Here is a 27,046-nt window from a genome sequence, read left to right as displayed (position 1 = left end):
GTGTGTTTGTGTGGGCAGGGGAGGAGTAATATTTTGCCTAGGGTGCCAAAAACCCTAGGGCTGATCCTGTTAAAATGGATGACCATAAGCTATTCATTTTAACTATTTCTGATTCAATTTCTTTCAAATGCAGCATGGCACCACATGTACATGGTATTCAGGAAATACTATACAGTGGTCCCTCGACTTACGAAGTTAATCCGTTCCGAACACACGTTCGTAGGTTGAAATTTTCGTAAGTCGAAAAGCGCACCACGGAGGTCTGGAAACATTCGTAAGTCGAGGAAACCGCATCTATAAATTCGTAAGTCGAGGAAGCCTCATCTAAACTGGCAACGACTTCCGGTCATTTTTGTCGTTCGTAAGTCGAAAACTTCGGATGTCGAGTAGTTCGTAAGTCGAGGGACCACTGTAGTAGTTATGAGATAAATCTCCCCCCCACCCCAATAAAAAGGGTCTCGGAGGAAAACAATAAAGGCTTGGGGGAAATATATATAATTTGCTATTGCAGTGGCTAACAGATTGAGATACACGTGAGGAAGTCCTTGAATCTCACCTCTGCTATTAACTCATTAGATGGCCTTGAGCAAGCCACTCTCTGTGAGCCACACACACTGGATGTGCTTATCCCATTCGCCTTTTTGCTCTTATGATTACTGTTTTTTTTTTCTTTAAAACATTTGCAAAGGTGATTGTTACAACTTGTATATTTCTTTCAAGTAAAGATTTCACCTTTGAATCAATTATTGTGTGTTCTCTGTCTGTTATCCTTACCGCAAGCTTAGATGCAACACCACCCTACCTAGACTGAGTGAGAGATGGTGGGCTTTTTAGTGGAGATGGCCAGGAAAAATAAAGCATTCCACTTGCTGGCAGCAGTAAGGTTGTCAGATCACAGGGTTGGTTGAGACCAAGCCTTGACAACCTTTCTTTTAATCTGATCCATTTAACCTAACTATGGCTCCACCTTTATTTACCTTTACCTGCTTCTTCTACAATTTATACTGGATTCTCTGGATAAATCACAGAGTACAGCAATATCCTCCTCTCTAAAGCTACACTGTGTGAGAGATAATTTCTTTGCAGTTTCTCTCATGCTTTAATAATTCTCTCTCCCAAAAACTGAATACCAGAATGGGTGAGATCTAGTGGTATAAAATAGGACTTGGTTTCCATAGATGGTATCTCCCATCAGGAAGCAGTGATGGCTCCAGAGCAGTGTTTCCGAACCAGGGTTCCTCCAGAAGCCAAGCCACAACATCCCACAGGGGAACGGCTCGCCCTCTTAAAACCCAGAGGAGGGGAGCCACCCACGGCTTGCCCCGCTACGCCCACAGGGGGCAAGCCAAGCCACCACACACTCCACCCTACCCTGGTAGGGAGGAGCTCCACCAGAGCTGCGGACAAGCCCAGTGAGGTTTCTTTCTTCCCCTGCAGGAGGATGCCAGACCACCTGGAAACCCCCAGAGGACACCCTGGATGATGTGCCACCTCCCACCCACAAGTTGAGACCGGGTTACCCCGCTCTCCTGGCTTGGACTCTACCCTGGACTCTGTCCAGATTCACATACGCGTGGAACCGAAGGAGGACTTACATACAGTGGCGATGCCTTGCAGCTCGCGACTAACTCAGATGGACACTTGTTTTCTTATGGCTGTCTTGACCTGCATGTATGTATGTCTGTAACCTCCCGCCTCGGGAACGCGATCAATAACATATCTGCATGCTAAATGAACCATGCCAGCACAGCGGCTGACCACGCCAGGAACTCCTGCTGACAACACCCCTGGAGGACCCCCTGGACCTGGAGAAGACCCTCCGCCATCAAGGACCCACGCCCAGAGGTTGCAATTGGCAGAAGAAGATTGGCACGGCCCTGCCGGCCACACGCAAGGTGAGGCTGGGATCTGACCCTCCCTTGGACCTTTTGGACATTCCTCTCACTGAACTCTTTTAACCGGACTCTACCCAAACCCGTAGGAACTCGCGTACAGTGCTATATTCTTTCTACCATTGCAACCACACATTCGTTAGTACGTGACCGTGTTTTATCGGGAAATTCTATTCACTGTTGCTTTTGTAAACCATATGTTAAACATTCTCTAATAAAAGTCAACCTGTTCTTATCAGTTTAATATCGGATATGTCCTTTATTTAAGGACTATATGTCAATTCAATTTTTAGAGCTAGGAAGTGAAATGAAGCTTGCTTCATTCACTCCATGCATCAACCTGGTATTGCAGTGTTTCCAGGAATGGTGCACCTCCCTTTTGGGAGAATATCACTAGTTAAAAAACAGAAAATATGCGTTTTCATTTTCTTCTCTTATTTTTTTCTTTTCCTCCTTTCGCTTGTTTGAGTTTAAACAACTCCCAGCATCCCCAGCTACCAGGGGCGTAGCTAGAGGAGAAGGGGCCCGTGTTCATCTCTCTCTCTGGCGGCCCCCCCAGAGTGAGGGAGATAATGAAGAAAATAGGGAGGGATAGAGCTGGAGGGCCCTCAGGAGCTGGGGGCCCATGTTCTTTGAACCCTTTTACTCAATTATAGCTCCGCCCCTGCCAGCTACAATTTAATGTGGCTGGGGATGCTGGGAGTTGTAGTTCAGTAACATCTGGAAGAACCCTGGTTAGGAACCACTGCTCTAAAGCATGCCTGAATATGTGGAAAGAAACAAGTACACACACATACACATGTTTCTTTCCCTCATTAGTGGAGATTGTTTTTTCTCAGTAGCAAATACTACTGACAAATAAAAGGGAGTGCTATGGCAGATGCTCCCAAGCTAGGATGCCCAGATGTTGGACTACAGAGCCCATCATCCCCAGCCTTTAGCCATTAATCCTGAGAACACTCCTTCGAGGATTAGGGTGCTGCTGCTAAATGCCAGGTCAGTTAACGCAAAAACATCTCTCATCCACGATTTGATTGTGGATGAGCGTGCTGACCTGGTATGCGTGACGGAGACCTGGTTGGATGCGCTGGGCGGGGTTGGTCTCTCTCAGCTTTGTCCTCCAGGTTTCCAGATCGTGCAGCAGCCCCGCCTCGAGGGTCGGGGAGGAGGCGTTGCGGTCATCTTTCGAGAGACCCTCCCCGTTTCCAGGTGCCCGGTCAGGCAATCTCAGAATTTCGAGTGTTTGTCCTTGAGGGTGGGCCTCCGAGATAGGCTGGGGATTCTGCTGGTGTACCGACCACCCCGCTGCACTTCAGTCTCCCTACCTGAGCTGGCGGGGGCGGTCTCGGAGGTGGCCTTGGGTTCCCCCAGGCTTATTGTCTTGGGGGACTTCAATGTCCACGCTGAGGTCCCCTTAGTGGGTGCGGCTCAGGATTTCATGGCCTCCATGGCAACCATGGGCCTGTCTCAGTTGGTATCGGGCCCTACCCACGTGGCGGGACACACTCTGGATCTGGTTTTTGCCGATCGGGAAATAAATGATCTGGAGGTGGGGGAATTTGAGATCACTCCCTTGTCATGGACAGATCATCACCTGGTGGGGTTTAGTTTGACTGCTCCGTCTGCCCTCTGCAGGGGTGGTGGGCCGATTAAGATGGTCCGCCCCCGGAGGCTTATGGATCCGCTTGGATTTCAGACGGCCCTCGGGGAGTTTCCAGTGTCCAGAGCTGGTGACCCTGTCGAGGCCTTGGTTGATCTCTGGAATGGAGAGATGGCCAGGGCTGTTGACACGGTTGCCCCCAAGCGCCCTCTCCGGCTTGGTGGAGCCCGTTCTGCTCCTTGGTTTTCCTCGGAGCTTAGGGCGATGAAGCAACTCGGACGACGGCTGGAGCGACGCTGGAGGAAGAGTCGTCACGAATCCGATCGAACACGGGCTAGAGCCCATTTTAGGGACTATGCCGTGGCGGTGGGGGCGGCGAAGAAATGTTTTTTCTCCGCCTCCATTGCGTCTGCTCAGTGCAGGCAAACAGAGCTGTTTCGTGTGGTGAAAACATTGCTCCACACATCCCCCCGGACAATGGGGGAGGAGTCATCTACGGCTCTTTGTGATCGGTTTGCCTGTCGCTTTGCAGATAAAGTCGCTTGCATCCGTGCTGACCTGGACTCCAGAGTTTTGGCAGTTCCGGCAGACGTGCCTCTGGTACCATCTGGTCCCGTTGTGTTGGATTCTTTTCAGTTGGTGCGGCCTGAGGATGTGGACAAGATCCTGGGCAGTGTGCGGGCAACTTCGTGCGCTCTTGACCCTTGCCCTTCATGGCTAATAAAAGCTGCCAGGGAGGGGACAGGTAGATGGCTGGAGGTGATCGTTAATGCTTCGTTAAGGGAGGGCAGGATGCCATCGTGCCTCAAGGAGGCGGTGGTAAGACCTCTATTAAAAAAGCCCTCCCTTGATCCCTCCAACCTGGACAACTATAGACCTGTGTCTAACCTCCCCTTTTTGGGCAAGGTGATGGAGCGTGTGGTGGCGTCCCAGCTGCAGAGGGTCTTGGATGATACGGATTATCTGGACCCTTTTCAATCTGGCTTCCGCCCCGGGTATGGGACTGAGACTGCCTTGGTCGCTCTAGTGGATGACCTACGCCGGGAACTAGACAGGGGGAGTGTGTCCCTGTTGGTTCTGCTGGACCTCTCGGCGGCGTTCGATACCATCGACCATGGTATCCTTCTGGGCCGCCTCTCGAGTATGGGAATCGGAGGCACTGCGTTGCAGTGGTTCCGGTCCTTTCTTGAGGGGAGGGTTCAGAAGGTGGTGCTGGGGGACTACTGCTCGGCCCCGTGGCCGTTGGCCTGTGGGGTCCCGCAGGGATCGGTCTTGTCCCCCATGCTGTTTAACATCTACATGAAGCCGCTGGGAGAGGTCATCCGGAGATTTGGACTGAGTTGTCAGCAATATGCGGATGACACTCAGCTCTATCTCTCCTTGTCATCTGATCCTAGGGAGGCGGTGGATGTCCTGAATCGGGGGTTGGAGGCCGTGATGGGTTGGATGTGGGCTAACAAACTGAAACTGAATCCGGATAAGACGGAGGTACTGTTGGTCAGTAGGAGAGCCAATCGGGATGAGGAGATTTTACCGGTTCTGGATGGGGTTGCACTCCCCTTGAAGGAGCAAGTACGCAGCTTGGGGGTACTACTGGACCCGGCTCTGCTTTTGGAGGCTCAGGTGGAGGCGGTGGCCAGGGGTGCCTTTGCACGGCTTCGGCTGGTGCGCCAGCTGCGTCCCTTTCTCGAGAAGGCAGATCTGGCCACGGTTACCCACGCCTTAGTCACGTCGCGGCTGGATTACTGTAACGCGCTCTACGTGGGGCTGCCCTTGAAGAATATCCGGAAACTGCAGCTAGTGCAAAACGCGGCAGCGAGGGTTTTATCCAGAGCTGCCTGTTGGGAACATGTCACTCCCATTTTGAAAGAGCTGCACTGGCTGCCGGTTCGTTTCCGGGTCCAATTCAAGGTGCTGGTTTTGACCTTTAAAGCCCTAAACGGTTTGGGCCCAGGGTATTTGAGGGACCGCCTGCTCCCAAGGGTTGCTGCCCGCTGGACGAGGACATCTGAGGGGGCCCTGCTCCGGGTGCCGACAATGAGGGAGGCCCGGTTGTCGTGCACTCGGGACAGGGCCTTCTCTGTTGCTGCCCCCAGACTCTGGAATGCTCTCCCAGTGGCCATTCGTTCCTCGGACTCCATCACGGCTTTTAGAAAGCTTTTAAAGACTTGGCTTTTTACCCAGGCTTTTACATGATTGTTTTCTACTGCGGCTTCTCTGTGTTTCTATTTGTTGTATTTGTTGTGTTGTTTTTATGCCTGTTTTTATATGTTTTTGTAGTTTTAATATGATGTTTTTATTGTGTTTTTATTGTATGTTTTTAACTTTTGTAAACCGCCTTGGGGTTATCTTTTTAATGAAAGGCGGTATATAAATGCAAAAATAAAATAAAATAAATTGTTGCTGCGGATAAAGGGGGATGTAGTTGGACTACGGATACCAAATGGCGCAGCGGGAAAATGACTTGACTAGCAAGCCGGAGGCTGCCGGTTTGAATCCTCACACTAGTATGTTTCCCAGACAATGGGAAACGCCTATATTGGGCAACAGCGATATAGGAAGGTGCTGAAAGGCATTATCTCATACTGTGTGGGAGGAGGCAATGGTATACCCTTCCTGTATTATACCAAAGACAACCACAGGGCTCTGTGGACGCCAGGAGTCGATACTGACTTGACAGCACAATTTACTTAGTTGGACTACATCTGGGGCAGTGTTCCCAGGGATTAACAGGGATTCCCAGCTTTTGTTGATTACCACTCTGAGAATCCCCAGCTGCAATGACTTTTGTGTGGGGATTCTGGGAATTGTAGTCAACAACAGCTGGGAATCCCTGTTAGAGGGAACACTGATCTGGGGACCCAAAGATGGGAACCCCTGTGCTTAGGGACACTATGGCATGTGGGCTTGCAAATGTATAAATTTGGAATGAAATGTATTTTTAGTAAATTTGAAGTACATTGAAGTACATTTGAAGATCCACCTGAAGATTCTATATCTCCCCAGAAGATTCTATATCTATATCTGGGGAGATTTATCTGTATCTCCCCAGATAAATCAAGGTACCACCCTGGGGAGATATAGATTAAGTTATTCTATATAATATTATGAGAATAATATTATGTGAATAACTCCACATGTAGAACCCTAAGGAAGGGTGGGATACAAATGTCATGTTATTTATGTACTTATTTAGTTGCTTTTACATATTTAAATCACCCTTTGTTTTAAAAAATCAAAACAAATATAAATCAAAATCAAAACAAATATGATATCATTAAAATAATAATGTTACATAATATTATTCACATATTAAGTTATTCACATAATATTATTCATAATTAATCACCCTGGGGAGATATTTATTATTTATTTATAGAATATTTATCTATATAGAATATAGACAAATCAAGGTACCACCCTGGGGAGATATAGAATCTTCAGGTGGATCTTCAAATGTACTTTTGATTTGTGATGAGAAAATGCAGATATATGTGAGCATTGACCGTTGGTTTACTAAGAGAGATGATTATTTATCCTTTGGGTCTGAGGCCGCATTGAGAAGCATCATGTCCAGATTGTGAGAAATCAGCACTCCACACTTTATTTTGCACTGGTCAGACCTCATTTGGACTACTGTTTCCAAATATGGGCTGCACAGGAATTTGAGGTGGGGTCTTAGCTCAGTGGTAGAACAACTGCTTTGCATAAAGAAGACCCCAGGTTCAATCCCTGGCAGCATCTCCAGGAAGCTTTACAGACAGGGCTGTTACCTGAATCTTCTTCGGAAGAGTGTGTGTGCATTCACACACCAGCCAAACTTAGCCCAAAGTCCCTTCAAGATCCTTGGACCCACTCCACACACAAATTGGGCTTTGTCTTGCAAGTTCTAGCTTATCTTGGTGTATTTCTAGGTTTTTAAAATGCTGGTTTTAAGCTACTTTTTCTGAAAACGGAGCAAATAGGGAGAGGCACTGACTTAGAATCATTAGCATGATAAGAGCCATACCCTCTTTAGAAAGCTCTCACCCGCCCCCATTGGCTAGAAGGAAAACATGAAGGCATGCCATGTGAACTTGCATCAAAACAAAACCCGAGAGCAGAGGGGAGGGTCTGCTTCCCTCAATACCGCGAGTGTGATTCAAAGTGACTTCAGTGGCTTCATTCAACATTTACCCCACAGCGTGAAGCCATGTGCTAGGGCTAGGAAAGACACCTGCCTGAAACTCTGGAGAACTACTGCCAGTCAGTTTCGATACTGTGCTAGATGCATCAATGGTCTGACTCATTTAATATACAGGTGACATTTTGTGGAAGGACAGTGCCTTGTAGTGATGCATCAGGCAGAAATTAATCAGGAACATCACTAGGAAGTGATTAGCGAAGGTGCATCTTTTGAATGTATGCCTGGATACATCTCACCCCAGTCCAATGTCCAGCTGAAAGACCAAGACAATAGGGTGGGTGCATAGCAATGTTCTCTCTAAGGCTTGCGTGCATGTGTTCACACATTTTTTCATGTCCGCTCAGTTAATTTTATATTCCGCTCAGGTTTAATCAGGAAGGCCCCACTCTGAATGCTCGTGCACACACACTGCCTTGATACTGCCACCTAGAACAAAACTCATTCTGCACACAGATGAGAAAAAATAGAGAACACTGGTGCATAGGATCTCATTTCTAAAACCATCATGATATACCAGACAGTACAAAGTCTTTACAGCTTCTATGGTGCAGAAGTTAAGATGGGAACCTCAACTTGCAATTTCCATTCTCTTTAGAGCATGAGTGAAAATGTAAAGCTTAACTCTCATCTTAAACTGAAGTTTTTGGATTACTGATTTATTATTTTAATGGTATTGTATTGTATTTGTTTTGATTTTGTTTCGATTTTGATTTGTATTTGTTTTGATTTTTTAAAACAAAGGGCGATTTAAATATGTAAAAGCAACTAAATAAGTACATAAATAACATGACATTTGTATCCCACCCTTCCTTAGGGTTCTACATGTGGAGTTAACTCATTTCATCTTCATAACAACCCTGAAAGATTACACTGTAAGAAAATACCTTGCTGTAGATTATGCAGTAACTTTCATGAATGAGCAGGGATGTTAGACTTCCAAGATTCTTTTGGATGTCTAACTCCTATGATTGAATTGTCTCCAAAGATGGCTAATTCTTGACTTGTGTCTCTGTCTCCGACACGGACAAGTTCACTTCCAGTAAAGAAAAGATATCAGGGTGAATCCACTGAATTAACTGCTGAAGAAGCAACATGGTGTTTTCCATTTTGGAAAATAGAAATATGGACAGACAGATCAGACAGTGGCAGACTGGCGTCTGCTGCATAATGTTTGAGTAGCTACTAGCTACCAAGCAATCATTCAATCCAATCTCTCTTTCCCCCAGAAAGGAGATTGTGCATTTTAATAACTACGGATTTATTCTGAGATAAGTCGTGGGCATAGGGTCAGGACTAAACAAGGGAAAACAAGCCCCAAACGCATAACACAATCCTTCTGTGATGTATTCTGGTCAGAAATACTTATAACAAAGGGTGGGTGGGTGGGTGAAGAGTGCATAGAAAGACGATTTTCTCCATAGAGGGGTCCAGATTTCCCTCTCCATTTCAAATTGGGGGGGGGGATGAATAAGGAAATCTTGTAGTGTTGGGCTAGGACCCGGGAGACCCGAATTCAAGTCCCTGTTCAGCCACAAAAACTCCCTGGGTCATTCTGGGCCAGTCACTTATCTCTCAGCCTAACCTACCTCACAGGGTTGTTGTGAGGATAAACATAACCATGTACACCACTCTGGGCTCTTTAGAGGAAAAGCAGGATATAAATAAGGTTGGTGGTGCTTCTGAATCCTAGCCTCAGCAGAGGCCCTGATTCAGCCCTAAACAAGATAACCTGTTCAATGCCTTGTTTATGGAGCATCCTTCCATGTGATGCCTGCTGCCCTCACTTTTAAATTTTAGGTGTCTGGCAAATTCATCTCATTTATAAATGAGATTAATGGATACTAATCATTCATAAAAGAGCCTGAATAATCTTGTGTATTAGAAACATGAATCTGTGTTTACATTCATGCCATGGACCATATATAATGATATCAGTGCTTTAATGTCAGGAATTAATGACTTTTCCATTTGTGTGCCATTTCTAAACTTGCTGCCAGCAAGAGAAAAACGATGAGATTTTTGTGTGCAGTGCCCTGAATATCTTGTTCAAAAATATTAAAAACAACTGTTTGGCAGTTGATACAAAACTACAATACAAATGTACAAAACTACAATTTTGTCAAAACGTTGTTTCCAGGACCTATTGATAACAGTTTATGCCCACCAAATATAAAACTATGTTCCCATGTCTCCAGTTTCTCCAGCATTTGGGAGAAACAGTATTATCAATACAATTAAGGTTTAATTGATACAGGTACCAATGATTTATTTTATTGAATGATTTCTTCTCCTTGGTAAGGTAAGGACCTTACCTTAAATGGTTGTTTCTTCCACAACCCTATCCCTAAATGAGATAATTTCTCCTCAGTTTGCTTCCCATCATTTCACATTAAGCCTTCCCTTTGGACCAATTGTCAAATGGTTTTATAGTGAGCTATTTTATTCCTGTTTCTTAAAGTGTGTGGTTTTTATCTTGCTCCTGACTCTTGTCTTTTCAGCTGTTTAAATATTTTAGCTGGTTTTTTTTAAAAGCCCTTGTTAAACAATCCTTGTTGTTTTAGTCTGTTATTACCCACTGAAAAGTGGACCACAAACACTTTAAAGCAGGGGTTTTCAAACTTGGGTCTCCAGATGTTGTTGGACTACAACTCCCATCTTTGGCCACTGTGGCTGGGGATGATGGGAGTTGTGGTGCAACAACATCTGGGGACCCAAATTTTAGAACCTCTGCCTTAAATAATAAAGGAACATGATAGCAGTAAAGGCAATTGGCACCAAAGATCTATTGAAGCTACACTTCCAGCTGGAGTTTGGGACCTCATTCCTATTTGCAATGTTGAACATTATAACGCTTAAGGTAAAATGTGCTGTCGAGTCAGTATTGACTCCTGGTGAACACAGAGCCCTGTGGTTTTCTTTGGCAGAATACAGGATGGGTTTACCATTACCTCCTCCCACGCATGAGATGATGCTTTTCAGCATCTTCCTATATCACTGCTGCCCAATATTGATGTTTCCCATAGTCTGGGAAACAAACCAGTGGGGATTCAAACTGGCAACCTCTGGCTTTCTAGTCAAGTCATTTCCCAGCTGTCCCATTAGGTGGCTTAGCCTAGAGGAAAAACCTGAACCAGAAAAGCCTTTTCAAAAATCCCACAGCACTTGCCAAGTCTTATTCCTGAAGGTATAGCACTCCACCTACTGGTCTTCAGTAGAATGCAGTGTATAAGAGAGAATTTCATTGGGGGATTTAACCTAGTGCTTTCAGAAGATGTTATAGATTTTTCAGGTTCAGGGCCAACTCTCACACACATTTCTGGTGCAGCACACAGGAGGACTGTACCACCTCCATTTTATATGGGAAGATGTTTATCTGAAAAGGACCCAGCATGGGAAAAACAGAACAGAACTTGCCATGCCAATGTGAAGGCTAACTTTCAAACATAGTTTCTGGTAAGAAGTTTTGAGAACACCAGGCTTCTTTTTTTAAGCATACCTGCCAACATGTCCCTGTTTTCCCATTCACCTGAAGCAAGAGTGAATGGAAGAAGAGCCACTGAAATTGACACATGGGATTTACTTGAATAGTAATTGTGATTACTTCACAGTAATTATTTGTGATTACTTCACAGTAACTACTTCACAGCCTATGAATATCTGCTCAGAAGTTTCCCCTTGAGTTAAATAACACTTATTCCTAGATACACGTGTATATGATTGCAGCCTTTTTTATATTTATTGTTTTTCTGATCCAGCAGTGCACTGCAGTCATTCTGTGAAACTATTATTATAGCTTGCTGTAGAAGTCTGTGTACAGAGAATCCTTTTCCTGGAGTAATAGAAGTTACTCCTCCCATAAGATCTGGGCTTTCATTTGTAAGAGTAATAAAATACAAGAACACATGGGAGATGTGTTTTATATGGAATAAGCCATTTTTAATCATTATGTTATTGTCACCCTTTCCCCCCCAATCCCTGATTGGGCAGCAAACTTCTGTTGTTAGTGGTGAGGGAAATGTACCTTGCACCTGCTCAGGAGCACACTCATCACCTGCACTTCATGGATTGTACTCTGAATTTGAGCCTGCCGGTGAAAACACAGGATAGAATCTGGTCCTGGTATAAATTAAGCCTGGGAGGGGAGGAAGAAAATAAAGCTAGTCATTCTGCATCAAGGAATAAGAGCTGTTGGGGTTCCTATTCCCTTTCAAGTTTTTCCTGGAAGCTCCCTTTCCTTGTTGCAAACCTATGGAAGCTGCCTGCCTTCACTAACTGAAGAGGCAAAGTGCTTTGTATAAGCTCAGAAGCACTCTCCATTTCTTCCCTATGCTGAGCTCTGGATCAGATTACATTCTGGAGAGCTGTGGAATTGTGGAGGATAGGGGAAAACCATCATATGATATTTTAACCACAGTGCCAATGGAAGGGTAACACAGTTTGGTAATGAGTGGTAACCTACCCATGAGCCTTAACTACAGGAGAATGGGTTTTAACAATAATTTTATGCAGTAGGACTAGATTTTGAAGAGAGGATTGAGAAAAGCTAAAGTAGATAAAGACATTCAAAAGGTATCCACCTAAGAAGTGGATTTGTTTTCAGTTTGGATTAAGCGGTGGGGGGGACCCCATCTGACAGATGACAAAAATGATAAGTCCTATATTGCAGCTGGTTCCACTTCTTCACATGCTTACTGTAGGCTAGTCTTGCTTCACTGGGAGTTGACATGGAGCTACTACTCCAAAATTGGTAGGTTAACAATTACAGTTGATATGTCACTATTACACAGAGCAACTGCTGTCCTTTTAAAGCTCTCCTTGGGGTGAAAGTGAGAGCTCACAGTCCCACCCTGTACAAATCAATTGAGAAATGCAAGATTTTGTGTAGTTATGTTTAGCCACTGTGTGTTTAGCCAGAGTGGGGGTAGGGGAGCCCTGAGGGAAGGGGACTCCCACCCACACTGGGTCTCAGCTTGCTCTTTGCTGTTTCCCTTGCACCTCTCTGAAGAATAGGGTGGCCAACATTTCATTGCCAGAATGAGCGACACAAGTTGGTGGCGGCGGGGTGGTGGTACTCAAGAGCCTGAGTATCATTGATGTATATGTAATTGATTTATATGCTATTGAATAATGCCAGCATTGTCTGGGTTACCTTAGAGAGTGCCTTCTTCGGTATGATCCACATCGCTCATTGAGGTCATCTGGAGAGGTCCGTCTCCAGTTACCACTGGTACATCTGGTGGCGACTCCGAACCGGGCCTTTTCTGTCGCTGCTCCTGGTCTATGGAATGCACTCCTGGCAGATATCCGTCGTTTAGGCTTGCTGTCGGCCTTTAAGAGAGCCCTAAAAACTTATTTGTTTGGCCTGGCCTTCCAAGGCTTGTAAAGTGTTGTTATTTTTAAAAAGTATTTTAATTGGTTTTAAATAGTTTTAATTGTTTTTATATTGTTTTTAGCACTGTGTTTTGAATTGTGTGTTTTTATGTCTTTGAAGGAGTTGTTGTACACTGCCTGGGGCCTCTGGATGGGGCGGTTTATAAGTGTAAATAATAATAATAATAATAATAATAATAATAATAATAATTAATGAAGATGTAAAAATATTATGGGACTTCCGACTACAAACAGACAAACATCTGCCACACAATACACCAGATATAACTGTAGTTGAGAAGAAAGAAAAACAAGTTAAAATAATCGACATAGCAATACCAGGGGATAGCAGAATAGAAGAAAAAGAAATAGAAAAAATCACCAAATACAAAGATCTACAAATTGAAATTGAAAGGCTGTGGCAGAAAAAGACCCAAATAATCCCAGTGGTAATTGGCACCCTGGGTGCAGTTCCAAGAGACCTTGAAGAGCACCTCAACACCATAGGGGCCACAGAAATCACCATCAGCCAATTGCAAAAAGCAGTTTTACTGGGAACAGCCTATATTTTGCGCCGATATCTATAATAACCAACAGTATTGACGATACAATTCTGGCATCCCAGGTCCTTGGGAAGGACTCGATGTCTGGATAAAACAAACCAGTCAATAACACCTGTCTGACTGTGTAAACAAGAAATAATAATAACAAGCCGACCCCGCACAGAGCATCTGTGTGCTCTTTGGGGCCGGCTACCTCTCTCCCCCTCACCCGCCATTGCCGTTGCCGCACCTTGCTGGTCTCTGCGGCCGGCCTCCTCTCCCCCACCCTCTTGCCGAGGCCCACCACTGGCCGAGGCCTGTGGCTCTGTCCGGGCCCACCGGCGCCGCCCACGGCTCCGCCCCGGCCCGCTGCCGCCGCCTGCGGCTCCGCCTGGGCACACCGCCGCCGCCCGAGGCCCGCAGCTCTGCCTGGGCCCGCGGCCTTGCCTCACCTGGCCTCGCCCGGCTGGGCCCGCCGCCTCGGCTCCGCGGCCACCATGGCCGCCCACAGCCTGGCCCGCTGCTGGTTGAGTTTTCCAGGGTGCGCCTTAGCCAATCAGGCGCCGTGCAGTGCAGCCAATCAGCTGGGCTGCCGGGACGCACGTTCGAAAGGCACACCCAGGAGAATTAAATATATAGATAATAATAATAATAAATTTAGAACATATTCAAGTTATATCAATTTTCAACAAAAAACTTTTCAAAATAAGAAGCCGCTTCCCCCTCCCCCCCAAATGAGGGACAAATGCTGTCCCTATAGGGACCAACATTTCATCCCTGAAATAATAATAATAATAATAATAATTATTATTATTATTATTCAATTTCTATACCGCCCTTCCAAAAATGGCTCAGGGTGGTTTACACAGAGAAATAACAAACACATAAGATGGAACCCTGTCCCCAAAGGGCTCACATTCTAAAAAGAAACATAAAATAGACACCAGCAACAGTCACTGGAAGTGGGACTGGGGGTGGGACGTGGTGGTGAAATGAGGGACGTCTTGCATTATGAGGGTCAGTTGGCAACCCTGGGGGAAAAGGTGTGGAAAGAAGGGGCCCATCTTAACTTTTTGTCCCAAGGCCCACTCCAACCTTGCTATGCAGGCGTGGAGCCAAACTGCCAGCAGCCCATGTCTGGCCACAGCGGCGGCCCCACCCCCCACATCTGACGTCAGACAGGGGGCGTGGTCTGGCTCCTGAAAGGAGCCGCATGGCTCCGTTCGGGAGTTTGAGTAGGGGTGTGCAAGGTCCGGAGGCCCCCTGGTCCGGCACGGGGGGCGCCTGTTACTTTAAGTGCGGGGGGTGGTAGTACTTAACACACACCCCCGCCGCTCTTCCCCCTCCGGCGCTGTTCCGTTTAAACATCTTCTTGGGGCGGCAGAGTTCCGCCCTGCCGCCCCTGCCCCCGTCGTTATTCCTGAAGGCTTAAAAGAGACGAGCACTAGCGGTGCGCATGCGCCCTGCACGGCAGTCAGTCTTTATTAATACAGCCAATGGCCAGAATTACAAAAATAAAATCATTTAGAATTAACAACTTCATTCCGAATAACACCACAAATATAACAGAATTTAGCAACATTGAGTAAGTTCTCCTCTTTACAATCCTTTAAAATTAAATTTAAATAATCAGTTTCAGTTAATCCTGGAAACAGGATAAGTTGAGGTGAAATGTATTTCTTCCTAATATCACTGTAAAATTGGCAATACAAAAGAACATGAGCCGTCGTCTCAACTTCTCCCGATCCACACGGACAAACACGGCAATGATAAGGAATATTTTGGAATCTCCCCTGCAGCACAGCTGTATTCAAGGCGCGCCAGCATTAGAGACGAGCGTGCGCACTGCGCAGGGCGCATGCACGCCGCTAGTGCTCATCTCTTTTAAGCCTTCAGGAATAATGACGGGGGCAGGGGCGGCAGGGAAGAACTCTGCCGCCCCAAGAAGATGTTTAAACGGAACAGCGGCGGGGGGGGGGGGTAAGTACTACCACCCCCACCCCCCACTTAAAGTAACAGGCCCCCGCCCATCCGGACCTCCGGACCGCCGGACTGCCGAACCGGTCTGCCGAACCGGTCTGGAGGTCTGTAACAGTGTGCTGGACTGAACCATGCACACTACTAAGTTTGAGTCCAGCCGACGTTGCAGGTGAGAGCTGCTTCTGAGCGAAACCAGCAGACATCAGACACTGGGGGAGTGTCAGGGCCACGAGGCAGGGCCTCAGCTTGGCAGCAGCTTGGGTTCTTTGAACCCGTTCACCCAATGATGGCTCCGCCCCTGTTACTATGCCCCAGTGAACTCAATTGGAAGACAAGAGTTATCTGGGGGGCCACCGTGAGAAACAGGATGCTGGACTAGAGAGGCCTTCAATGAGGCTGATCCAGCACCACTGTTCTTATGAAAAATGGTCCGACGTGGTATAAGGCAGCTTAAGAACAGCCCTGCTGGATCAGGCCCAGGCCGGCCCATCGAGTCCAGCATCTTGCCTCATTCACACAGTGACCCACCAGCTGCTTCTGGGAAGCCCACAGGCAGGAGCGGAGGGCATGCCCATGCTCCTTTAGCTGCCTATGTTCCTTTAGCTTCCCATAAAACCAAGAATTCCTTCCCTCCATGGTCACACTTTCCCACAAAGTTCCTTCCCACTACTTCAGCCTCATTGACCAACTCTTTCCTATGGGTTAGGCTCCAGTCAGTACTTTTTAAAGGTCTGTCTCTCAACAGAGTGGTTGAAGTCCCCTCTCTTCTACTAATTCTCGCTTCCTCGATTAAGGACTCCGTCTCCTAGAGGGACGGCATGGCAATACGGAACTCAGAAGTCTATCGCTTTCTTATCTCTATGGGCTACCGTATCATATCGGCGTGCCGAATGGTGACTGCCGCCCGGAAGTGGGCCAGGAGGGCGGGCCCTCGGCGGGCGGAAGGGATGGCCGGTGCCCGGCGCGGGAGGGACGCAGAGAGTGGCTCGAGTCGCGCGGCGCCCTCTCCCTTCCCCCCCCTCCCCCGGCCCGGAGCAGGGGGCTGATGCTGGGCTGCTCGCCGGTCCTCTCTTCGCCTCTCCTCCTTCTGTTGTTCGCGTGTTTCCCGGCGGAGGAAGGTAAGGGCGGCCGCCGGGCTGGAGGGAAGCTTGCCTAGGAAGCGGTAGCCTGGCTGGCGCTGGGTCGGAGGAGGAAGGGGCTGCTTTTCTGTTTCGCCTGCCCATGGGGGAGCCTGTTTGAGAGCTGAGGCTCAGGTTTATCATGCAACATGCTCCCCCCGCCCCACACTCGCTGGCAGCCTTTCCCCTTCATGTCTCTGACCGGGGCGGGATGGATTTTTGTTGTTAGTAGTGAGGGCGATGCACTCTGTGCATGCTCAGGAGCATGCTCGCCTGCACTTCATGCATTGTATTCCAGGGTTGAGCCCCGCTATGGAGAACACAGGGTGTAGCTTGGCCCTGGTCCAAATTAAGCCTGATGGGGAGGGAGGAAAGAAATGAAATATGGCTGGTGATTCTGCACCAGGGAGTAATAAGAACTGCGCGGGTTCCATCCCTTTTCAAGTTCCACCGTGGGAGCTCTTTTTCCTCCTTGTGAACCTTAGGAGCTGCCTGCCTTCACTCGCTTAGAAACTGAATGTACTTTGTACAAGCTCGGAGGCACTCTCCTGTTCATTTCTTCATGTACCCCTATGCTGAGCTCAGGATTGGATTGTGTTCTGGGGACATGAATTGTGGATTATAGGGGTAGCTGTCAGATGTCAAATGATATTTTTACCACAGTGCCATTGGAAGGCTGTAACCTATTGCACTTGTAGTGTTGAATGAGTGGTAAGTAACCTACCTATGAGCTCTATGTATTGCAGAAATGGGTTTTGGTGGAGTCACTTTGTGCAGCAGAACTAGATTTTAACCGCTTTGAGAACTTTGGTTGAAGGGCGGTATATAAACGTAGTAGTAGATTTTGATGAGAGCATTGCGAAAAGTAAAAGTAGATAAAGATCTTTATCCAGGAAGTGGAACTGTTCATGTGAGTTAAACTGACAAACGTCTGACGGATATGACCAAAACATAAGCTCCAGAATATAAACTGTAGCTGGCTCTAGTTCTTCATATGCTGACTGCAAGCCAGTCTCTTCTGCTTCCGTGGGAGTTGACATGAAGAGTCTACTCCAAAATAGGTAGGTTGACAATTACAGCTGCTTTGTCATAGTTACAGAGTGCAGTTGCTGCTGTTGACCTGGTGATATGGTCCATACAATATAGGTAGCTAAAACAGCAACTGTTATTGCTGTGGTTAAAACCACGGAGACTGGTTTGGTGAAATTTTTTACTGTTGACAGCATAGTGTCTCCTAGTTTCACCTATCGCTTGAGGCTTAGATCTTTGGAGGAAAAATGGGGAATAAATGTCCTAATCAAAGGACATCTAGTAACCCTAAGTATATCAACTCCACTGATACTTGTGACTCTGCTGATTAACTGTGTCACGAGTAGGAGGGTGGGTTGAGAATGTCAGTGGAAGAGCAAGAAAAGTAAAGCCACAATGAATCTCCTATGTTATCTTAAGTTATGTTATTTCTTGTCTTTGTTTTATACAATCAAAACCATCCTTTGTCCCTTGGTGTTGGTCACATCAGGGTTGTGGCTTTTTGAACAGTCTTCTTCGCTATCATGGGGGAATGATCTGCAAAATAAGTCCAGTGGTAGGAATGAGGCTTGTAAAAGTATGAGTGTTGCCCTGAGACTTTGCCCTGGAACATACGGTCCAGTGATGCATGCATTCAGATCTGGTTGTTCTCAAAAGTAAAGCTTCTGCAGGGCTAGCTGTACATGTTGCTTGGTTTGATTGATTGATTGAATTGAATTGATTGTGCTGGAGGGAAATGGTTGGTGTGTTGCCCCTGAAGCCTTTTGCTTGCTGTCGGAGATAAGGAAATACTTAGTGTCTAAAGTAAGTGTGCCTTGGAGTCAGTGTCGACTTCTGGCGACCACAGAACCTTGTTGTTGTCTTTGGTAGAATACAGGAGGGGTTTACCATTGCCATCTCCCGCACAGTATGAGATGATGCCTTTCAGCATCTTCCTGTATCGCTGCTGCCTGATATAGGAACCAGTGGGGATTCGAACCGACAACCTCTGGCTTGCTAATCTAGTCATTTCCCTGCTGTGCCATTAGGTGGCTAATAAATCAGTGATCTTCACTATTTTTCAGGCAGGGGCCACTTGGGCAAAAAGTGTGAGAGCCATTTCTCACTATATTGACTGCTGCACAGTGCTGCACCTTCCTCAGTGTTGGGAGGGCCTTTTAAGAGAGTTGAAGCCCTCTCTAAAGAGCACTTGAAGGAAAGCACTGGGAAGGGCTACACTTCTCAGCACTCTGTGCATACCTTCCAAGAAGGTGCAGGGACTTGAGGGTTACATTTTCCTCAAAGTAAGCTGCCCTTTTCTCCCCTGTGCTGGGCAAAGGGCAGCATTACACAGTGAGAATGGTTGTCTCTGCATGGTGCCAAGGAACTGTGCAGACTATTCAGCTTTGGCCACAGCTTCAGACAGCCCCAATAAAAAATTAGGGTTGATGGGGGATGCCTTTGCTCACCCACCCCACCTTACAACAAAGAACGTCACAATATACAGACAAGCTCAGATTTGCCACAGCGGGTACATGCATTATGTAGGCAGTCCCAGCTCCTTGACAAGTGTTCCTGTCATCTGTATCTGTAAACATTTGTTTATCACATTCTCACTTTAAATTTTAGCTGGACATTAAAAAAATAACAGCAGCACTCTAAGTTTTTCATTGAAAAATATATTTCAGGTGCTCTAGAGGTTTCATACAGGCTTCCACTCAGTAATCTTTATAATATTCATAATACAGGGCTAGCCAACTTGAGGCCCTCCAGGTGGTGTTGGACTACAACTCCCATAATCCCTGGCTTTTAGCCACTGTGGCTGCAGATGATGGGAGTTGTAGCCCAGAACTGCTGTAGAGCCTCAGGTGGGTCATGCCTGGACTAATATTATTATCTGTACATTGTAGGTGGAGATTAAGAGGCTTTCCTAAGCCCCCTGATACAGGGTTGAGCAGAAGGAAGGCAAAGTCCACTAACAGACCACTGGCCAGTTTCCTGTAATTTCCTTATAACGCTCATTTCTTGGATTTTTTGTCTGCCCCAGCAAGGCACTTCTTGTGTTTTGAAGCACAGGGGCATAATCGGGGTCACTTGTGATAAGTTTATTGTATATATTTATTTGACATTCCTATCCTAATTTCCAACCCTCAAAAAGGTCCCTCGGGGCAGATTGCAAACATCAAAATCAATATGATCCACATACATAATAAAACCACAAGAGCCTTCCAGTGCTCTTAAATTGTTTTAAAGGGTCTTTGATGTTTGTGAACCGCCCTGAGCTATTTTGTAAGGGCGGTCTAAAAATCAATCAATCAATCAAACAAATAAATTTACAGCCATTTAAACCAGCCTTGACAAGTTTTCTTTGGCTCTAGGAGTCAGCCTCAAAATGTAGGAGCCAGACAATGGACACTGGACTCATGGCAAAATTACCAAACATAGTGATGGACGTTGTGGAGCGGGAGAGTAAATGGGCTACTTTACCAGTAACATACTTAGAACAGCAACAGGCCTGCCTGGGACAAATAAAGATTTTATTAAATAACACTGCCTCTGAATATCCTAGTCAAAATGGGGAGCCAGCGTGGTGTAGTAGTTAGAGTGCTGGACTAGGACTGGGGAGACCCGAGTTCAAATCCCCATTCAGCCATGAAACTAGCTGGGTGACTCTGGGCCAGTCACTTCTCTCTCAGCCTAACCTACTTCACAGGGTTGTTGTGAGGAGAAACCAAAGTATGTAGTACACTGCTCTGGGCTCCTTGGAGGAAGAACGGGATATAAAATGTAAAAATAAATAAATATAGGGAGAGGTGATCTGTTCTTTAAACGCCTTAACTATTCAGAGCGCTTGAGTATGCTCTCTTGCTCTGTAAATTTAAAATACATTGTACCATGAGGATTCCAGTAAAAGTAACAATAACTGGACCATGCAGGATTGAAATCAGCTCACACTGCCCTGACAAATGTGTGGCTGGGACAAGATTTGAAGTAGGAACTTTGTGACTCATAGGCAGTCTGCCAGCTCAGCTACCCCATGCCAGCTCAATACTCTGTTCCTAAACATGTGGTCATGGATTGTATTAAGGAATAGGATTAAGGTACATTAACTTGCCACGAAATATTGCCTTTTATGGACATTTGTCACTCCCGCTGCACCTCGTAATAAAAAAAGATGTGAATCTGTGACTGTAGATCAAACTGATCTGACCTGCACTGCAACTTATCAAAGTTGCTGAGGCACAAGAATGTCCCTTAACTTGCTATCTTTATGAACTGTCTTTGAAACAACATCTGCAACTGCATCATGTAGTCAAGGATGAGTTGGTTTCTGGGTGTCTCATTTCCTAGGGGGCAAAAGATGGTGTCTGCATAGCAAAGATGGCTGAATTGAAATGTCCTCTGATCATCATGACTGTCCATGTTCAACTTGATAATGATGTGCTCTAACTGTTGCCTGTTGAAAATCTAAATAAAAACTTAAACATATGAAAATAAGAACTTCCTTGTTCTTCCAAGTTCTGTCTAGTCTAGCATGCAGTTTCCAAAAGCAGCTGACTACATGTCTTTGGGTGCTCATGTGAAAGGCCTGATGGTGATGATACTCTTATTTTTCCCTACCAGCACATACTCTTCAGAAGTAAACTGCCTTTGTGTGTGGAAGTTTCATGAATTACAGAAAGTAGCCATTGGTAGATCTCCAACAATTGCAGAATTAGACCAAATGAAATAAAAATGAAATAGGTGAGTTTAAATATGCATGAAAATGTAGGCTACCAGACTTATCCTGGTTAAAAGGAAAAGAATCTATACAGTATCTTTAAGGAGATCGAGAATATAGGGAGTTCCTGCCTTATACTGAGTCAGACCATTGTTCCATCTAGCTCAGGATTGTCTGCACTGACTGGCAGCAGCTCTCCAAGGCTTCTGGCAGGACCCTTTCCCAGCCCTACCTGGAGGTGCCAGGGATTGACCCCGGGACCTTCTGCATGCAAGCAGATGCTCTACCACTGAACGATGACCCCATTCTCAAAAGGGAATATTCTAGAGCAGACAGTGTTCACATGTAGTCACCTATCCACATGCAAACCAAGGCAAACCCTGCTTAGCAAATGGGACAATTGCTCTTTATATAATAAATTAAACATTTATATAATACTGAGTATCAGAAATATACTCACTTCCACATGTTGGTTTGCTGCTATCTTGTAGATTGCTTTTTTAGGAATCTCCTTGAGAGAGAGTGAGCTGGTTCCATTCTGGCATGGACCTCCCTTCTCCTTGGCCTGGAGTCTATGGGAGGGAGCCATTTGCAACAGGGTGATAAGTCTTATTTTGCCATTGCTCCCTTCAGAGTTCACTGCGGTCATGATTTGAAAACAAAGCTGTAAAAAGACTTTCTGATTTGATTGTTACTAAGGTCAGGCAGAAGGCTCTCAAATTTGCGAGCGGAGTTTATATTAAGCAGCTATTAAAAACACTAGGCATTCCCTCTTGGCCACAGTGTGTGTTTGTGGGGTGGGGGTAACCTATAATGTGTTTAGTAACTGCTTGATCCAGTCTTGAATTCTGCACTCAGTTAAATATTTTGGGATGACTCATGATTGCAGGGAATGTTTAGTTCTATAATGGATTCTTCTGACCAAAATGTGCTTACAAATCTCATGGTCATTCTGGAGTGAGTGATACCAACAGCTACATGATTATTACTTGGCTGTAGTGTGCATTTCTCCCCCTTCTCTCTCTCTGTCTTAAATAGGAGATGGAGATTATGGTCAAAACAAGTTCTACAGGTTACAGCTATTAAATGATAAGAATACTTGCAATAAAGAATGTACAAGGACAGTATTGTTGAGCACATTCACCTGAAGTTCAGTGGCAGCACTGGAGGGTTTAATTTTACTCAGATAAGAGAACACTGGTGAGCTATAGTGTGTTTGCAATATATTTATTTCCAGCTATCAAGGGACATTAATGTTCTTTTGTTAAGTCCATAACTACCTGTTCGTTGTCTGGTGATAGGCCCATTTGTAGTCATCAAGACAGTCAAAGGCCTAACAGTTTTTTGTGTTTTTTTTTTGGCGGGGGTGCTTGTAAAGACGGGCTACATGGATAAAGCAGACTAACATAAAGAGTTAAAGTAAAGAGCCCCTGGTGGCACAGTGGTAAAACTGCCGCCCTGTAACCAGAAGGTTACAAGTTCGATCCTGACCAGGGGCTCAAGGTTGACTCAGCCTTCCATCCTTCCGAGGTCGGTAAAATGAGTACCCAGAATGTTGGGGGGCAATATGCTAAATCATTGTAAACCACTTAGAGAGCTCCGGCTATAAAGGGGTATATAAATGTAAGTGCTATTGCTATTGCTAACATGGCTGTACAGTCTTATAACCAGCTGTAGTGGTGTGTGTGTTCAAACAGTAGCTTGGTGCAGGTAAAGCAATATTCTGTGATGGCAGAGGTGGGCAGAACCACTAGGCCTTGTCCAATACCACTGCCAGCTATGGACACTTTCTGTTAGCAAAGCCCAATGTGAGGTTGTGTGGGTATTCCTGCAGACTTATCGGTCCTTGGTCTGCAAATATGCCACACAGTGGAGTCATGTGTGGCTGCCCTTACCAGTGCACAGCTCACATGATGTGGGCCAGCTGCAGCAGGTTCAAAGGGGGTGAGCCAGTACTGGGATTGTGGTTGTGTGCTAGCTTTCAAAGATGTTCACTAGTTGTGTTTGCCTCCATATGAATAGTACTCAATGCTCTGAACTGCTTTGCTGCCATAATGGCTAATAGGATTGGGTCATCAGACATTGTCTTTCATAGTAATGGACTGACTTTCCCTCCGTCTTCCAGGATAGAGGACTTTCTTATTGAGCATGTGTTCACTGTAGTTCTCTCTTTCTAGTCTAAAGCAGAATTCAGGTTGATCAAGTCTGTAATTCATGGGGTCTAGGGAAGAATTATTATTATTATTTAAAATATGTATATACTTTTTTCCTCAAAAAAGAAAAAGTTCACAAAGTGGTTTACACAGCAAAATATAATTCCTTGGCCCAAAAGGGTTCGCAGTCTAAAAAGGGCAGACTGAGAAGATGAAATTAAATAAGTAGCCCTGCAACTGGGATATCTTGCAGCCACAATAACAATTGCATGCTCAGGGACCAACCAGAATTTCCTTGTGCTTCTTCTCAGTTCCTAGTCTAGGTCAAAGTTGAGATAAGAAAAAGTTGTTTGAAGATCATGGCTTTGGACTACTCGAATGGTTTATTCTTATTGGGAAAGAAACAAAGGCTAGCTAAATCAGGGCTTATCGTAGGCATGGAATTTCCTCAATATTTCACTGCAGAAAAATGAAGTAAACTCACAAGGGAGTCAAATATGATAAAGGTTTGGGACTTGACCAGTCAAAATGAGGAAGCTTGGGTAATCCCAGGCTGAAACTTGAAACTGAAATGACTGGCTCAGCATAGTCTGTTTGCCCTACGTATGAGTAGCCTCAATATGTGATCAGGCACTTTTGTGGGGAGATGTTAGTAAGAGCTAAGCTGTACTAGAATCCATTTGCAGTATGTTTGATCAGTTAAAGAGCTGTTTTGAGGCTTCCACGGAGTCGTGTTACTGGAGTAGAAATGTGCTGCCGTGATTTCAAAAATGGATTCTGACTGTATCCATGTCCTAAGGTTTCCCATTCAGTTGCAGGGCACATACATGGCTGCAGGGGTGTGTGTGTACTTCGTTGCTCATGTTTACGAAAAGCTGTGTAAACTAGCTAAATGTCAACTGGCACTCAGGACTCTCATAAGGTGTTGATTAATGCAAGGCAGCTGCTGTGTGGTCCCTTTTGATGCACTTTCAAAATTTTACTCACTAGAGATGCAGCATCAATTCCCAACTCAAGTCAGTGCAACATGAGCAGCCTTCTGCATTGTACATAATCCTCCCTAAGGATCATTGGGCTTCATAGGAACCTGCTTTCTCCCACGGCCATCCCTGTTGAATCCTCACAACAACACTGTGAAGTAGGTTCAGGTTTTAGAGAACAACTGACTTGAATGTGCTACAGGGCTGAGCAGAGATGAAACTCTGGTCTCCCCGATTCAAGCTGGATGCTCTCTAATCTTAACTGCCTTTAGATCAGTGAGAAGCTGGACAAGGCTGAAGAGAAAACTAAACTAACAGAGTTCTATCAACAGTGCAAATAGATAGATAGATAGATCTCATATTTTGTCAGTTTTGTGATGACATGTTCCTGGATGACCAAAGAATGACAAGAGGGAGTTCTAGAAACAGACAGGCTAGAACATCTCCTACATTATCCACAGTAGATGATAAATTATCAACTAATGTTACTGAGCCACCTTAAGTCACCGACACTGTGTGGATATCAGCCAACTATATTAAAGGCACTGGCAGGCTAGACAGCTCAACTAGCAGCACTTCTTCCCAAGCTGGGAACAAGTAGTGAAAGAGGAGAAAGCAGGTTCCTATGAAGCCCAATGATCCTTAGGGAGGATTATGTACAACAAACTAAATAAACTGGACAAAATGAACTAGAATTATTGCAGGATATGTACTTTGAAGATTGCAGCTTACATTCTTTTGGAGTCACCATCTAAGCCAACCCGTTTGTTCCTTTTACTCCTGTGGAAAATGTATTACCCTGTGCTTAGTATGTTGCTGATATCAAGAGGAGGATTTAAGCAAAGACTTGAAATACTGTAGTACTTAATTCACTTTAGTGATGCCACATAAATGTTATGGCATTTTGCTATTCCTCTCCCCCCCCCGCCACCCCAAAGTGCTTAATAATTTGTTTTCTTTTTGTATGAAGGTGCAGAGCATGGAGAATGATGAACTTCCGTCAGAGGATGGGATGGATTGGTGTGGGATTATATCTAATAGCAAGTGCAGCAGCATTTTACTATGTCTTCGAAATCAATGAGACTTACAATAGACTTGCACTGGAGCACATTCAGCAACCTCCTGAAAAACTCAGAGAAGAAACCACCTGGATGCACTCCTTAAAAACACGACTGCTGTCCCTCCCATTTTGGCTGTGGGCCCTTATCTTTTTAATCCCCTATTTACAGATGTTCTTGTTCCTTTATTCCTGTACAAGAGCTGATCCTAAAACAGTGGGCTATTGCATCATTCCTATCTGCTTAGCTGTGGTTTGCAATCGTCACCAAACATTTGTAAAGGCCTCCAATCAAATCAGCAGACTGCAACTGATTGATACTTAAATCGATCTGCATTTCCCCATGAGCTGTTTTAGCTAATCTGAAGATGTTTGGCTGCATCAACCGAACAACAACAACAACAACAAAAAATTGGAACTACAAAGCCTTTTTGTCAAAATGTTCAACTACTGAATAAAGCATCTGCCTTCTATTTTTTAAAAACAAGTTTGATTTTAAGTATGGGTGCAATCTACATGGTGGAATGGCTGAGCCTTCTTTGAGACTTGAGGGTGACATTCTTCATATTGCCTTACGATGCAGAATTTCTACACTCCACCTGAAGTTTTTGTGGGAAAACGTATTTGAAACCTTACTTCACTGTGCATCCGCTTCCCCAAATCTTTCAGCTTTCCCTAAGAGGAGAATCAGTGAAAATGGACTCTTCCTTTCTTATAATGTATAAAGTTTGGAATGATCATAAAAGTGGCATTTAAGACATTATGCTTCCCCCCCACCCGCCTTTAATAATGTTGCACTCAATAAAACAGGGCTCCATTCACACTCATGAGTGAAAGAGAACGAGGCCTTTGTTACTTGTCTATTTCTAGCTAGGAGTGGTTTAGTGTAACGTGCTGGGGCCTGTTCTTATGAGACTGGAATATTCAACTATATAATAACATGTGTTGTGTATCAAATACAGGAACTTGCATGCAGTACATTTTTAATTAGTCCCATTTCTCTTTAAAATACATGTGGAAAGAGAGACCTAATTACGGCTTTTACCTTACAATATTTGACATTTATTAACTGCCTCTACCCATGACATCTAAAACTGTGCACAGCAATTAAAATACAATAACATTCTGTCCAATAAAAAAGCAATCAAACATTAAAACCAACAATTAATAGCAATAATAAACTAGCCCCCAAAGCTCAACACAAACTTGCTGAATAGAAGATGCACAGTCCTGGCAATCTTTGAAAGTTGTAAGATAATAAAAACATTCCTATCCAAGTATCTGGGCTAAGCAACAGACTTTGAAGCTCTATCCCTGTTCACATTGTGTTCAATGTATGTACAGTGGTATACTTACTGTCTGTTCCCTGTGTTGAGGGGTCCTGTTCCCAAATTCACCTTAAAATGAACCCAGGTACACTCATTCATACAACCATGTGC

General features: G+C 45.2%; 1 protein-coding gene and 1 pseudogene across 3 annotated transcripts; both read left to right on the top strand.

Annotated features, from left to right (window-relative positions):
* The first annotated feature begins 2,094 nt into the window (after nucleotides 1–2,094).
* LOC128341423 (uncharacterized) lies at nucleotides 2,095–2,269 on the top strand (annotated as a pseudogene).
* An 8,716-nt stretch (nucleotides 2,270–10,985) lies between these two features.
* LYSET (lysosomal enzyme trafficking factor) lies at nucleotides 10,986–26,451 on the top strand. Of its 3 annotated transcripts, XM_053253847.1 has the most exons (3): nucleotides 16,441–16,688; nucleotides 21,321–21,440; nucleotides 25,521–26,451. In XM_053253847.1, the coding sequence occupies exon 3, from the start codon at nucleotides 25,537–25,539 to the stop codon at nucleotides 25,930–25,932; it is 396 nt and encodes a 131-aa protein (XP_053109822.1). In that variant the 5' UTR covers nucleotides 16,441–16,688; nucleotides 21,321–21,440; nucleotides 25,521–25,536; the 3' UTR covers nucleotides 25,933–26,451. The 3 variants fall into 3 exon arrangements, with proteins under 3 accessions (XP_053109832.1, XP_053109822.1, XP_053109813.1); XM_053253857.1 differs by lacking the exons at nucleotides 16,441–16,688; nucleotides 21,321–21,440 and adding an exon at nucleotides 10,986–11,131; XM_053253838.1 differs by lacking the exon at nucleotides 21,321–21,440 and having other exon boundaries at nucleotides 16,446–16,688.
* The last annotated feature ends 595 nt before the right edge of the window (nucleotides 26,452–27,046 follow it).

The sequence above is a fragment of the Hemicordylus capensis genome, chromosome 1 (genome assembly GCF_027244095.1).
Source record: "Hemicordylus capensis ecotype Gifberg chromosome 1, rHemCap1.1.pri, whole genome shotgun sequence".
Taxonomy (NCBI): domain Eukaryota; kingdom Metazoa; phylum Chordata; class Lepidosauria; order Squamata; family Cordylidae; genus Hemicordylus; species Hemicordylus capensis.
This window is presented reverse-complemented; position numbering and strand designations above follow the sequence as displayed.